Genomic DNA, 15710 nt, shown 5'->3' with positions numbered 1-15710 from the left:
AAATACTAATTTGGTCATGTACAAAGATGATAGGAGGGGGGAGGGCCCGGGGGGGGGGGTCCAAAAATCGTTCACTAGGACGGACCCAAATTTTACTTATGAAAATTCCCAACTTTAGTTTTCTAACATTGCTTCCCCGGGAGAAATATGAACACTAATACTAGTAAAAAGACCTTGGTAAAGAATCAATGACATTACAATACTTTTTCAATAGAGAAGTACCTTAACCTTATTGCTTATGAGCTGTTACTTAATTCGAATTGTAGTTACAATTTGAAGTTATTTCTTCAAACAAAAATAAGTATGTTATGTATTATGGCAAATGTAACTGAGCCCCTTCTAAATACATATTAGGGACATTGTGATAATGATCGATCTTTAGACAATTAAAAAATGTCGAACCTGTCTTGAATATATCTGTGAGAATACCTCTCTATTCTGTTCTCCAGTCAGATCATGAACCTAGAAATATCAAATTTTAAGTTAAGAACTTTAACAGATTTGTAATAAATACGTTCTTGGTATATACTTTTCACGTTTTTTCTACAAAGAACTCCTACAAAACTTTTGCTCCTTCTGTATATAACTACCCCTTATGATAGGACGGAGCGATTACAAACAATCAATATCTGTTAATAAAAACCTCATGCAGAGCTTGTTGTAACAGATCAGGTTCCAGGAACCCTGAGATATCTTCTCCGTTCGTCTCCATTTTGAGTCTTATAGGTTCTCTAGTTTAACGAGAGGATATATCTTGCAATAAATACAGTGAATAAGATTCAACTTTCATCTTTAGTCTGAAAAACATGTATTACTATGTATTTTACAATTCAGTTCAATGATATTAAATTAATATGTAATCATCGCTAAAAATGATAGTGCTAAAATCCTTTGCCATTCGGTCATAAATAATAATTCTTTATTTTATAAAGATGTTATTAACCAAAACGAGTTCAACAATTTGAAAGACAGGTTATTTAGAAATATAAGTAAATTGTTGTGTATCGACCCGAGGTATTATCAGAGAGAGATATGCTTGAATTCACCGATTCGGCCTCAGCCAATCTATTGTTTTCTCGTTAAATATTTTCAGCGGTATTCGTGCACGGATTAAGACGACATTAAGAAAATCATCAATAAAACTGATGGTAAAACTTCAATTTTAGAAGCTGTACGTACTTAAACTAAGATTACAGATTATAGGATATTTCTCTAGGATATATCCAAAAATGATTTCCAGGATACCGTGTCGAATACATTTAGATTGTAGAACCAGGTAGAAATAGCAGCATATGTATATCCAGGTTCTCCAGAGCAGTACAAATCCAGGTTCAGATAAAAGAGCAGAATATACCCAGGTTAAAGTAGTATGAGCAAGGATGTATCCGGGTTTAGATAGTAAGAGCAGGATATATCCAGGTTCAGGAGGAAGAGCAGAATATTTTCAGGATCAGTTGGGACTTGATAAATATTATATCCAGGGTTAGATATAAAGAGCAGATTGTATCTAGGTTCAGGCAGGAGTAACAGTATATCCAGGTTTGGGTATAGAATGAGAAAAATATATCCAGGTTCAGGTAGGAAGAGCAGCATATCCAGGTTAATGTAAAGAAGGAGCACTGAGCAGCATATATCCAGGTTCAGGTAAGAAATGGAAAAATATATCCAGGTTTAGGTAGGAAGAATGGGATATCAAGGTTCCCGCAATACGAGTAGAAAATATCCAGGATCAGGTAAATAGTGCAGGATATATCCAGGTTCAGGAAGGTAGAGTAGGGTATAATCAGGTTCAGGTGGGAGGAGCAGAATGTATCCTGGTTCAAACAGGAAGAAAATTATATCCAGGTTCATGGAGGTACAGGAGGATACATCCAGGGTCAGATAGGGACAGGAGAAAATATTTATCCAGGGTCAGGTAGAGACAGGAAATTATATCCAGGTTATGTAATGAAGAATATGATAAAATAATATCCAGGTTCGTGGAGGTACAGGAGGATATATCCAGGGTCAGATACGGACAAGAGAAAATATTTATCCATGGTAAGGTAGAGACAGGGGATATATCCCGAGTCAGGCAGTGACGGGAGAAAATATTTATCCAGGGTCAGGTAGGGACAGGAGATTATATATATCCAGGTTCAGTTATGAAGAGTAGGATAAAATCAGGTTCAGGTGGGAGGAGTAGAATGTATCCTGGATTAAACAGGAAGAAAATGATATCCAGGTTCATGAAGGGACAGGAGAAAATATTTTCCCGTCAGGTAGAGGCAGGAGATTATATATCCAGGTTCAGGTAGGAACAACACGCACACTTTGACAATTTTGCAACTATAAATATCTACAAAGAAGTTAAGATGTAAAATTTCTCAAAAGCAAAAATATGTCATTTAGGACAAAAATCTTCATTTCAAAACAAGTTGTTGTCAGCTGGCCTATAGAAAACTCTAATAAAAGTTCCAATTTCATTTAATTTTCTTAGATATGCAACCACTTAAGATAAAAAGTAACTAAAATAGTGGCTATTTTATAAGGGAACAGAATATTTTAGAACAAAGACAAGGTAAAAATAGTTTAGTTTTCAACATTCTCAAAAATTTTGTACAAGGTGTCCCAAACACATTAGATCATACATCGCAATAAAGACTTTGGAAGATGGGAGTAAATTCATACATGCGTATGAGGAGCTGAGTCTATACAAATTTGAATGAAGAAAATACAAGGTTCGTTGAGTATTCCGTACAGTGTAAGTAGTTTTAGTATTAAAGCTTGGAGATAATCCAATTTGATATAGGACGCTCTGTATTTTTCAAGAAGTTTCCTTCTTTCCTTTTATTCTTTTAGACATATTTTTTAAACGTTTTTAATCGAACACATTAAATTTTCGTATTTAAATTCAACTTGTTCATTTTTCCACTTTCATTTAAAAATGACCAATATTCATAAACTCTTTCTAAATTCTCTACACACTGTAAAAGACAAAACTAACGATCATATAGATTTACGATATAGATTATACATGTATACAGTAACCAATATCAACCAACTTAATCAAGTTTGTGACTAACTCGAACATTCTCAACATTCATTTCATATCACAAAAAGGTTTCGAGTATACGGATTACATACACTATATATATATTATATATATGTACTTGCAAAGCTTGTCGAGATATAAACGATTAACACTGAGAATAGATGTTGTATTAAACACTAATGTTAACATTATTAAAGAATATTGCAAGATCTGAGATACTTTAAGAGGAGTGTAAGAATGTGTGTGTTTGTGTGTGAAGGTACAAGAATAATACTCAGGGGGTTTCCTGTCACACAGGGACGCCAGGAAGGGATCAAGGACAGGGGTGTGTACACAGGATTTTTTTTCCCTTGATTAAAACCCACTAGAAACCATAGATTTTACTGAACCCCCCCCCCACCTTGTGTACGCCTTTGATCAATGATAATATTAAATAGGATTGATTGAGATACAGGAGCTGGAGATATCTTCAGAAAGTTTTGGACACAAAAATAAGAAGTAAACAATCCCTTTAAATTGAACTTGACTCCAGTTCTATCAGGAATACTGGGGGGGGGGGGGGGTATAACCCCTAGGAGCAGGTACACAGCAAGAAGAATTCAGGTTGACAATAAAGTCGGATTAATTATAAAAATATTTACAAAAAAATAATTGATATCAGATCATTTTATGATATGGAATTAAGTTCTAGTTGTAATTATACACAAAAAATTTTACATTGTCTGGTTTTATAAATATAACTGTTTTTATACAATAAGTTCCGTGGTATTTTGGAAAAGAATTGAGAGCTTTTAAATCCTAAGCTCAAATATTAATCTGAAAATAAAATGACTTATTGCCATTGCCGATTAATGATGAGTAGATGCAGAGATTTAGTCAAACATATTTGTATCAGATGTTTTGATAATTTTAAAATAGAATTGTAATTGATCATATTTTCTTTTTTTAACAAGCTTGTTAGGATAACGTCAAAAATAAAAATTAATTTACAGAAACAGAATTTTTTTTTTTTTTTATCAAATTGCTCGAATAGTGCAATGATTCCATTTTTAAAATAAGTGCATTTACATTTTAAAACACTTATTTTTTTTTTTTTTTTTTTATCAAATTGCTCGAATAGTGCAATGATTCCATTTTTAAAATAAGTGCATTTACATTTTAAAACACTTATCTGCCTAGCTTTCATTTATGAAGAATGAGTCTTAAAGAGCAGTCACTAGTTTATAAAAAAGGCTTAATTTGAAATAGAAAACAGTTAATAAACAACAGTTATTCACAAAATTTCTTAAATCAATTTGTTCCTAATAATGCAATAAAATGTTTTAATTTAAAAACTTAATAAATTATCAATCCCAAAAAATTGATAACTACTTAATTTGCTGCCAGAAACTCGATTTAACTAAATATTAATTTTCAAAAAATTGATGTGGCCAAATTCCTAGAATTTATACAACTTTTTTGATTTGACTTTTTATTCCAAGCTTGAATTTTTGAAGTTTAAAAGGAAAAGAGGAAGTAAGACCTATGAAACCTCCAAGAAGACTAGAAAATATAGAAAGGCCATGACCAAAGCAATTGTCAGTTGAACCAACTGTGAGAATGTATCAGAAGCTGACTGGAAGATTAAAAAATGTGTGTGAGGGGGGGGGGCTATAGTATATTCTTTTTGTATATTCGAAGACTGTTTGCGCTAAGTATAGATTAGGTTAACCTACGGGACTGTTAAAGATAAAAATATAAAATCTATGATACGATTTAACTAAATTATTAATTCTGGTTTCCAATAAGCGATTATATCTAGAATATTGGAAATGAAGAGGTGAGGTTTCAGAGCCGTGGATTAAAATTTCTTTGATGAATCCATGAGATTAGAAACCTGACTTCTCAAAAGGAACTCTTGCTGCTGTATAGAACACAATACGGAGTCTGATCTGGAGAATGAATACTCTCCACTAATTCAGATAAAGGAAGATATTCTCAATTCACTGCAGAAAAGGATAGAATTTTGCAGAGTACTTTCTCTCTACTCATCACTGCAGAGAAGACAAGAATATAACATTGCAAAGGAATTTCTACACTGCAGGGTAGAATAGAAATTTACTTTGTAGAGCAGTATTTCAATCCTCTACAGCCTACACTGCAGGGTAGAATAGAACTTTACTTTTCAGAGCAGTATTTCAATCCTCTACAGCCTACACTGCAAAGTAGAATTGAACTTTACTTTTCAGAGCAGTATTTCAATCCTCTACAGCCTACACTGCAAAGTAGAATAGAACTTTACTTTTCAGAGCAGTATTTCAATCCTCTACACTACAGTCTACCCTGCAAAGTAGAATTGAACTTTACTTTGCAGTACAGAATTCTATCCTCTACAGTGCAGAGTAGAATAAAACTTTACTTTGTAAGCAGTAATTTATCCTCTACACTGCGAATTAGAATAGAACTTTACTTATAAGAGCAGTAATCTATCCTCTACAGTGCAGAGTAGAATAAAACTTTACTTTGCAGAGCAGTATTCTATCCTCTTAAACTGCAGAGTAGAATAAAACTTTACTTTGTAGAGCAGTAATCTATCCTCTACAGTGCAGAGTAGAATAAAACTTTACTTTGTAGAGCAGTATTCTATCCTCTACACTGCAGAGTAGAATAAAACTTTACTTTGTAGAGCAGTAATCTATCCTCTACAGTGCAGAGTAGAATAAAACTTTACTTTGTAGAGCAGTAATCTATCCTCTACAGTGCAGATTAGAATAAAACTTTACTTTGCAGAGCAGTATTCTATCCTCTACAATGCAGAGTAGAATAGAACTTTACTTAGCAGAGCAGTATTCTATCCACTACAATGCAGAGTAGAATAAAACTGAACTTTGCAGAGCAGTATTCTATCCTCTGCACTGTAGAGTATAATAAAATTTCACTTTGTAGAGCAGTAATGAATCCTCTACAATGCAGAGTAGAATAGAACTTTACTTAGCAGAGCAGTATTCTATCCACTACAATGCAGAGTAGAATAAAACTGAACTTTGCAGAGCAGTATTCTATCCTCTGCACTGTAGAGTATAATAAAATTTCACTTTGTAGAGCAGTAATGAATCCTCTACAATGCAGAGTAGAATAGAACTTTACTTAGCAGAGCAGTATTCTATCCACTACAATGCAGAGTAGAATAAAACTGAACTTTGCAGAGCAGTATTCTATCCTCTGCACTGTAGAGTATAATAAAATTTCACTTTGTAGAGCAGTAATGAATCATCTACACTGCAGAGTAGAATAGAACTTTACTTAGCAGAGCAGTATTCTATCCTTTATCCTATATCCACTACAGAGTACAAACTTTGAAGAGAATTAATCTTATTCTATATAAAGCAGAGTAAATAAGAACCCTGCAATGTTCTTATCACTACAGAGTGTGCTAGAAATCTCATCAAATAAAGTTTTACTTGAGTTTGTCTGTGCCAGCAGAAAATAAGAGAATCCGTACGAATAAGTTGATTGGTCCTGTTTATAATGAAGAATTATTTTTAAATATTTAGTTAGTCAAAAAGTTTAAACATTCGTTTCATCATCCGTTCCTATTCCTAGTTCCTACACCTAATTGTGCCAAGAGTTGTCATGATAAAATATTGAACTCTCTAAACAGAGCTTATTAGTTAACCACGTTTAAATACTTCCAAATTACTAGTTTAAGCTCCAGGTTCTATAATAACTTGTGATAATTTATCTCATTTTGTCGATCTTTAACTGATGGGTTGAGAACCGGGATTGGAGAACTTGATCATAATCTATGTTTTTAATCCCGTCTATTTGTTTCATCCTTTACCCACAGGTAACCCGGGAACCTGGATCTTTACTTTATTCTCTTCCAGGATAGAAATATTTTGCTTTTCTCCGTCCTTGTCGTGAGGCTTTTCAGAGGACGGGGTTGGCTGGTGTCGGAGTCTATGTGGGACTGAGTCTACACTATCCTGGCCGGAAATCTGACCGGCGCGCACGTTTTCTAATCCGGAAAAGTTCTTAAGAGAAACAAGTTGTATATGTGGAGGAGATCCAGGCCGTGTGAGAAGAGGAGATTTTTTCACTTTTTGAGAATCATCAGGTAGAAGGAAAAATGGGATTGGTTCATTGTCGTTTTCATCATCAGTAAACGATCCTAAAAATAAGCATAAGAACACTTAATTAAAATCACGTTGAACTGGATGCCAATCATTTAGGGTTTCAGAAAATCTCTTTAAAAAAATTCCCGGAAAACTAGAGCTAAGATTTACAAGAAAGGAAGATTTCGAAGGAAAAAATTAAAAATAAATTGGAATCTTTTTTCATAATTATCCCCTCTGCACAAAATGTAGGAGGGCAGAAAGATAAATGAGAATGAAGATAGCACAGGATAATATATACATTCGAAACTTTTTAAACAATTGGTTCACCAAAAAACGAGGAAAAATATGCGGTGAAAACTTTAATTCTCAAAAGCTAAAAAAAACAGTTTAAAAAAATCAGAAACTTTTTTGGTATAAAACGGTTTTGTAATCTATATGCTGATTTTCACAATTTTAAAAATCTAAAACAGGTTGTTCTAAAAAAAACTAAAAATTTTCCGTAATGTTCTTCCAAAAATTCTTTAACCAAGAAAGCAGCGAACGAGATATTTTTACAAATTCATCTAATAGAAGAGGGGGGGGGGGAGAAGGCAGCTAATGATAGAGGGTAAAATTTCTCCCCCTGCAAGATATTAACTAACTTGTACCTGTTCTATGATCTTCCATGAGTTCGTCTAGCCTAGGACTCTGCTCCCTCTTGTGTTTATGTTTAACAGGTCTAGTCTCGTAATCCCGGGGCATTAGGTTCGCCTCCGGTCCAAATATATCCCAGGCATACTTTGCCATTAGTTCAACCACCCGCACCTGCTCCTTAGTGTCAACTACACTGGACAGGGTGGCAGGACTCTCACTGGTTCTCAGCAGAGTTGGTCCAAATACTTTAAATAAAGTAGATAAATAACAAATTAATTTAACATAAAAAATTGAAGTTTCGGATTGACAATTAAGCAATAATAACTTATAAAAATATAAAAATGTACCTATAGCAAGATTACTCGCCGGCATGTTGTTTATTTCAGATTGAAGAGAAATTCTATGAAGATGATGACAGAGGAAACCAAGGGTTTTCAAATGATATTTTGGCAGTTGTAAACATAACTTTCTTAAATTCTCCGTAGCATCCTGTTCCATCTTCTCCCAGTCACCAGGTTTAAGCTGACCAGGCTCTAGAGCAGGACATCTTCGCCCTTCTCGGATAAAGTCGGAGTAAAGTCGGAATGTACAGAGAGGTTCAGGGAGCTGCCTCATGTATAGTTTCACAACGTTGGAAATCACATTAGGATGGACGTCAGAAAGATCAACGAGGTCGGCTCCATTTTCAAATGCTTGGCATAATTTCTCTACCTTAGATTTTACTCCGGAGACCCGATATAGACCTTTAATATTAATTCCTCTCTGATCAATCTCCAGGACGCATCTGCAGACGAGGGGCGGTATCTCAGCCCCGACCTGGAGCAGATGATCTCCAAGAGGAACTCCGAAAGTCGTCATCTTTCTAGGTAGTCGCTTCTGACCGCACATTAAATGGATGGTTTCCAAACACTTCTTGTGCGCAGAAAGTCCACATTTGGCGCATTCGTAACCGTTGAAATACACAAAAGAGTCGCACTCTCGACACCGTGATGGTTTGTTTAGTTTCTTGAAATCGTGAGAGTTGGCGGCTCGAGACATACAATGCCGTTTAGCATGTGATCCTCCCGATGCCTCAATATCCTCATGATCCTGAACAATTACAGATATTTTAAAAATCAAATACTAAAATTTTAGACAGAGAAAAAATCTCCGGTTTACNGAAACCTTGATTATATATTTAAAGGGTTAAAGGTATCATAGGAAACATAAAAAAATTTTCAATTTTAAAATTGAAAAAAGGACCTAAAAATAGCATATAAATTGAAGCATTAGCTCAATCTTAGAATTTTCTGAGAAGATAAACACCATTATAAAATAGAAGCATTAGGTCCATTTTAGGATTTTCTGAGAAGATAAACACCATTAAAAAATAGAAGCATTAGGTCCATTTTAGAATTTTCTGAGAAGAGAACACCATTAAAAAATAGAAGCATTAGGTCCATTTTAGAATTTTCTGAGAAGATAAACACCATTAATCAAATAGAAGCATTAGGTCCATTTTAGAATTTTCTGAGAAGAGAACACCATTAAACAAATAGAAGCATTAGATCCATTTTTCATTTTTATTCCTTTACGATATCGAGGGGGTCCTATGTCTTACCTCGTGAGTTGTATAATTCTGAAAGGTTTTAGGTTCGACGGTAGGAGAGTGGGATGGACTAGTATCTCTGGATTTAGCAGATTCTCTGGATTCAATCGACTCTGTGTCACTGGGTTCAACAGCTCCGACACTAGGACTCCAGGCCATCCTTGATTTAAATCCTACTCCTGCAGTTGAGGATTCATCATTGCTCTCTAAGCTGGCGCTCGACTAAAATATTAAAATTATGTAAGTAAAAACTCGTTTAAAAACTAATCAATCGAACATATTTATTCACAAAAATGATATTAATAAAACGGATTGCAAAATTTTCGGGAAACTGATGCGTTTTACGTCCTTAGTGCTAAAGTTCAGTTGATCAGCGAGTCAAGGAAACTGGAGCTTTCTGTTTTCTTGATCTTATCGAAAACCAGGCTAAGAAGGAAAAAGAAGCTGAAAATCTAGAGCATTTGGAGCGACTCAGGGTTGGAGCTGAAGCATTCTTCATCGATTATGAGATCAAGCTGAAGAAAAGATGCACTAAAGAGTGGAGCCCCTGATCATTGCAAGATCAAGAAATCAGAGTTCAGACCTGGGAAGCATCCTTCAACTACAGATAAGCAATACTACCAGAAGCTGACAAAACCCATATTTGTCATAGAGCATATTCTACATTAATGTTTTATTTTTCATCATTTGAGATTTTTTCCTCCCTAGAGCTTTATATTCGGACTTTACTGATAACAACAAATGCTTCGAATAAAAAAAGTGAAAAAATCTCCCTCCTGAATCGATTGTTTTTTTAATTTGTGGCCGTGTTAGAGACTTTATTATGGAAACAAAAGCTCTAAAATCCATCATCACCCTTTTTTACGACACCCTGAATATATAATGAAATAATTAACAATCCAATATTAAGCTAGGTCAACTGCTTCTTAATCTATCTAATATACAGGGTGTCCCACATCATATTAAATCCTTTACAGCACTAAATTGAGATTTAAGGGACTTGTATATCATATAGTAGTAATCTCTGTTTGACTTTTTGTTTGTATTTCCGATTATAACTCGAACTAACTAGAACCACGGAATGTTTTGCTTGCATCTAGAAGATCCATTATTCAACCCCCCCCCCCCNTAAACTTCAAAAAAAAATGAGAAATTTTTTCCGCACAACTTTTATCTTTAATTTTATATTTTTAATTGTAATTTAACCCGCTTACCTTCCGTTGTTTATCAAAGCTCAGAACGTTATCTAGTCCCTCTGTATACTCCTCGAATGAGAATGGATCCCTCTCTGAAAACCTGTTAATCTGTGGGTCCGGGAGCCTCTTCACAAACTTCATATATTGGCTTCCAGGCTCGTACAGTCTCGAGCTCTCACAGAGTGTCTGAAACTGAACCGGGCTGGAGGCTGTTAGACTGTGCTGCTGCTGGAAGTAGCTGACGGTCACAGCTTTCATCGTCTGGTCCGCCTGCATTAGGAGCTCACGAACCTGCTGGAGGATGGTTCCCTTCACGTTCAGCAGGTTTCTATGCCGGTCGTTAGCCTCGTCTACACAGTTCCTATAGTGGGTCTCAGCCTCTATAGCCTTGCCAGCAGCATCCTCTTCCAGCTTCTTCCGTTTATCCAACTAAAATATTTATACAAGCTCTAAGTGTTACCAAAGATGCCTTTCTTTCTTTGTTAAAAATTAGCTGGAAATCTGGTGATTTTATTCAAGAACCCCTTAAGTATACTTTTATCTTAGATAATGATATGTCAAATACAAAATGTTAAAAAGGGTGACCATAATCTTTGTTTACAGAGTTAATACTTGCGTCAAAACGCCCTTTATAAATATAAATATGAAGAAAAAAAAAACTCTAATTCACCTTGTTCTCTGCGGTTGCTCCAATTTCTGCTCCCTGCTCAGCAATTCGTGCTGCGTCGCGGCACCGTTCCCACTCTTGGTGACGTTGGATATAAGCAGTCTTGGCCTTCTTGAGATTGCTCACCTCCTCCTGCATCCTCTTCAACTCCTTGTGCCAGGCGTCCTTTAACAGTTTCCTTGTTCTCTCATGTTCTACCCTCCTGGAGTGCAGGGGTTCCAGGAACTAAAATACAGGTTTGATTAAAGATCTATCTTTGTTCTTCAAAATAAAGAAATTGCAAAATTTTGATCTGGGAGTTACTTAACACCGTATTAAACTAGGGATAAGCTAATTGTCTCAAAACAGAATGTTATAAATTCAATTTCAGCAAAGAGGTTTAAAGACACAATTTAACTAGCAAAATTTTTATGTTTTTCACATTTCTGAATTTAATCCTGTTCTGTTTTCTTCCTACCTTACATCCTTGAAGCAGACCACAGGATGCCTGCATTAGAGCACACATCTCCAGATCCTGGTCTAGGGCTAAACAATAAATGCTTTGAAAGGGCAGGAATATCTCCTCCTGGAGCTGAGGTCTGCTCGCCTGAACCAGCTTTGTCAGGTTCTTGGATAGATCCATCTGCATGGCGGTCCTTTTCTCCACGTAGTTCAGAACATCCTTGGCGTATTTAGCCCAGATTTTAGCTCTCTGTAGTGCGTGATCAACACCTCGGTCATGATGCATGAGACGAGAATCTATTTCGTCAGAACTCAAAATATCCTCTTCACTCTAAACATATAAAAAAAAACGTTTTAATATGCTCTATACTTTCCTAAAACAAAAAAAAATAACCTCACTAAAAAAACTTTAATGCCATATCGTTTGAACTAATGTCCGATTGAACTAACGTACATTTGCACTAAGGCCGGCTGATCGGAAACAGGTTTGTATTAGTATTGAACATTAGTGAAAATGAACACAAATCGAGCTCAACCGTGTTCAATTAGACTAAAATTTTGTTTTCTTGCCAGGAATAATTAGCACAAATAATCATCAGTGCAATTGATCTTGAATTATACTTAAAATATTTGTTAAAACGAACTATTTTTTGTTTCTGTTATTAAGTGCAATTGAACGTTAGTGCAATGAACATTTCCAACAAAAATTTGTTCAAACGAACTAAGTTTTTTTCTGTAAATATTAGTACAATTTGACATTAGTGCAAATGAACATTTCCAACAAAAAATATGATCAAACGGAAATAAACTAATGTGTTCTCTGTAAATATTAGTGCAAATGAACATTTCCAACAAAAAATTTGTTCAAACGGACTAATGTTTTTATGTAAATCTTCGTGAAATTAAACATTAGTGCAAATGAACACAGTGGCGTACGAGGGGGGGGGGCCGTCGCAAATTGTGCCCCCCATAAACAAAAGCCCTCGTACGCCCCTGAATGAACATTTCCAACAAAGAATTTGCTCAAACGGACTAATGTTTTTGTTCTTTAAATGATTATAATTAATGGGCAAAATGGTGAAATCTTTAATTTTAGTTCGATTGAACATTTTTTGTTTATTTGTTCTTAAATAAGTTCAATTGCACTTATTATAATTTATGGGCAAAATGGTGAAATTTTAAATTCTAGTTCGATTGGACATTTCTTGTTCTAATTAGATTTAATGTATAAAAAACTTGTGAAACTTTAATTTTCGTTCGATTGAACATTTTTTTTTGTTCATTTGCACTAAAATATGTTTATTTGTGCAAATTAGGGTAAATATGCAAATGGTGAAGTTTTAGATTTTAGTTCGATTAAACTTTTTTTTGTTCATTTGCACTAAAATTTACTCAATAGAGCATTTAAAAAAAAAGTTCTCCATTTGCTCAAAAAACCTTCCACTCTGACTTTGACTGAACAATTAGGTGTTTATTCGCACTGTAGTTCGAATGAACATTAGTACGAATGTACGTTAGTCCGATCAATCATTAGTGCAAACGATATTTCACCCTTAATTACCTATAAACTAAATACATAAACAAGGAACAACCCCCCAACTAAATTCATTTTAACCCCAAACTCAAAAACTACCAAAAAAACTTTTTAAAATTTTAACCTTTAAATCCAAAATATTTTACCTGTTGAGAATTTAGAGCGGTTGAATCGGGATCATGAGAGTGGAGAAGGTTTTCATAAGATTTAGTTTTACTGGACGCACTGGACATAGAAACATTAGAATCCAGATCTCCCATTAAATATTCGGAAACTCGAGAGCTGAAAGCCAAGGCGAGACCATCCAGGGCCTCGTAGAACTCTTTAGGATCCTGCATGTGAATATCATCAATCTCATTGTCCCGAGGTTTATTAAGAGCTTTAACTGTTTTAATAAGTAACCCTGCCGCAGCTACTAAATCATGAGACTGTATAGCTGGATATTTCTCTAGAATATGTCGGAGAATCTTCAAAACATCACTTAGTCTTTCATGAGAGGTGACACGTATTGTCTCTGAAGAGTCTGCTTCAGACTGGTAAACCTTCCTGAGTCTGCTGAGTACATCCTTGAAGGAACGAACGTCCTGAGTAAGAGCAATTATATCTTCCTGTTCAACCGCATGACTCTCCGTACTACCCTCGGAACTGATGCTGGCAAGGGATAGAGAACGACTGTTAACGTTCGCAAACATCGCTATTTTTTGATCGGAGATAGAGAGCGTATTGAGTAGGGGTTCCTCTTGATGGTATTCTCTAGATGTAGCCATTAGATATCCTCGAAACCGAATTAACGGTGAGAGGTGTTTGTAACGGGTTCAACATTTTTCACAGAGGACAACACTCATTTCCCGACTGTTATCAAGCTCCTTCGTGTATGTTGAACTTTGTTTTTAGTTTAGATTTACATGTTTGGAGAAACTGACACTTGTGACACAGACCCACCCTCCCATTTCAGACCGATATTTATTAAGACTCGCGGTTTGAGATCTCTGAAGAGAGAACTAGAGAGCAACTGTACAATCTCAGATACTGCGCAGGCGCAACCCGTCAGCTATACAAAACCTCCAACGAACACACACACACACACACACACACACACACACACACGCACACTCGCAACACACAAACACACACTAACAGACACACGATCACTCAAAAATTAACACTTGCAATTTGCTACCTTTGCACACTGTATAATATAAACATGGGTTGGTTAATGGTTAACAGGGTACCCGAAGATATAAAAAACTTAAGACTTTATAATGACGACCTTTATCCATGATACAGGGTTATTCACAATAATATTTAGAGACTTAATAACGTACCCAATTAACTCTTTTTAAATATTAGGATCCAAAGGTGGAATTTGACTTTTTACCCTTAGAAATAGATTTTACGGACAAACAGACAAAATTATGTAAAAAGAGAAGACCAGTTATACACAGGAAACCATGAAAGTAAATTCCATTAAATAAATTCCATAAGTCGTCTTATTAAGTCTCAAATTCCTTAAGCGGGTAGCCTTGTATATATCTGAATTATCTTTCAACATGAGTTTGACTCTACACATATACCCTCATTTGATTAAAACATCCCCTTATCCGTGTATCCTATACAATATATACATATTGCACGATCCCCTTATCCGTTAATTCAATATATCCCCTTATCCGTTAATTCAATATATCCCCTAATCCGTTAATTCAATATATCCCCTTATCCGTTGATTCAATATATCCCCTTATCAGTTAATTCAATATATCCCCTTATCCGTTAATTCAATATCCCCTTATCCGTTCATTCAATATATCCCCCTATCCGTTAATTCAATATATCCCCTTATCCGATAATTCAATATATCCCCTTATCCGTTAATTCAGTATATCCCCTTATCCGATAATTCAATATATCCCCTTATATCCGTTAATTCAGTATATCCCCTTATCCGATAATTCAATATATCCCCTTATCCGTTAATTCAGTATATCCCCTTCGTTCGTCAAATAAACTTTGCAAACGCACTTAAACGTTACATTAAATATCCTGGCGAATATCAAGTAACAAACGATTACAACTTAATTGCACACAATTCTTTTACAAAACTATCCTAATTGAGGAATAACGTAGTTTACAACTTAAATTAAACCTTTCCCAAAATTATGTGATTTTTTGTAGGTTTTTTATTTTAATGACAAAAATAGCTGTTTTTATTTGTTTAAATTTTGAAAAATAGATATGGCTTTAAAAAATGGAGAACCCAATGTAATAAAGAAAAATAAAGAAAGAGAAAAAAATACCAAAAGTTTACGGAATTTGCTAAAAAAAATAGAAGAGGTTCGAGTACTAATCTTAGATATTAATTAAAACATTTAAGCATTAAATCTGCCTTATTTTAAACAGAAGAAAATCAAGAACCTTCTAATTTATTATGTTAATTCCTGTAACACCTACTACACCCCTAAGTGGTATGTCCGATTAACAACGAAACTCTATAAAGCTTTGTCTGATCAACTATGAACT

General features: G+C 34.9%; 2 protein-coding genes across 2 annotated transcripts in view; both read right to left on the bottom strand.

The window, feature by feature from the left end:
• LOC111695699 (uncharacterized) overlaps window positions 1-817 on the bottom strand; it is a 6620-nt gene extending 5803 nt beyond the window's left edge. Inside the window, exons 1-2 of the mRNA XM_023465107.1 lie at window positions 644-817; window positions 403-462 (exon numbers count right to left, since the gene is read on the bottom strand). Coding sequence (XP_023320875.1) covers window positions 403-462; window positions 644-712 — 129 coding nt within the window. The 5' untranslated portion in view covers window positions 713-817. The remainder of the gene's footprint in view (window positions 1-402; window positions 463-643) is intronic.
• Window positions 818-6652: 5835 nt separating this feature from the next.
• LOC111695700 (rho GTPase-activating protein 45) lies at window positions 6653-14207 on the bottom strand. Its single transcript, XM_023465108.1, has 8 exons — window positions 13337-14207; window positions 11673-11987; window positions 11219-11440; window positions 10567-10977; window positions 9365-9574; window positions 8112-8853; window positions 7779-8009; window positions 6653-7184 (listed from the first exon to the last, which is right to left on the bottom strand). The coding sequence occupies exons 1-8, from the start codon at window positions 13955-13957 to the stop codon at window positions 6844-6846; spliced, it is 3093 nt and encodes a 1030-aa protein (XP_023320876.1). The 5' UTR covers window positions 13958-14207; the 3' UTR covers window positions 6653-6843.
• Window positions 14208-15710: the final 1503 nt, after the last annotated feature.

This window comes from Eurytemora carolleeae, unplaced genomic scaffold (assembly GCF_000591075.1).
Source record: "Eurytemora carolleeae unplaced genomic scaffold, Eaff_2.0 scaffold82, whole genome shotgun sequence".
In the NCBI taxonomy this organism is placed as follows: domain Eukaryota; kingdom Metazoa; phylum Arthropoda; class Copepoda; order Calanoida; family Temoridae; genus Eurytemora; species Eurytemora carolleeae.
Note: the sequence above shows the minus strand (reverse complement) of the source record. Positions and strands in the feature narration are given on the sequence as shown.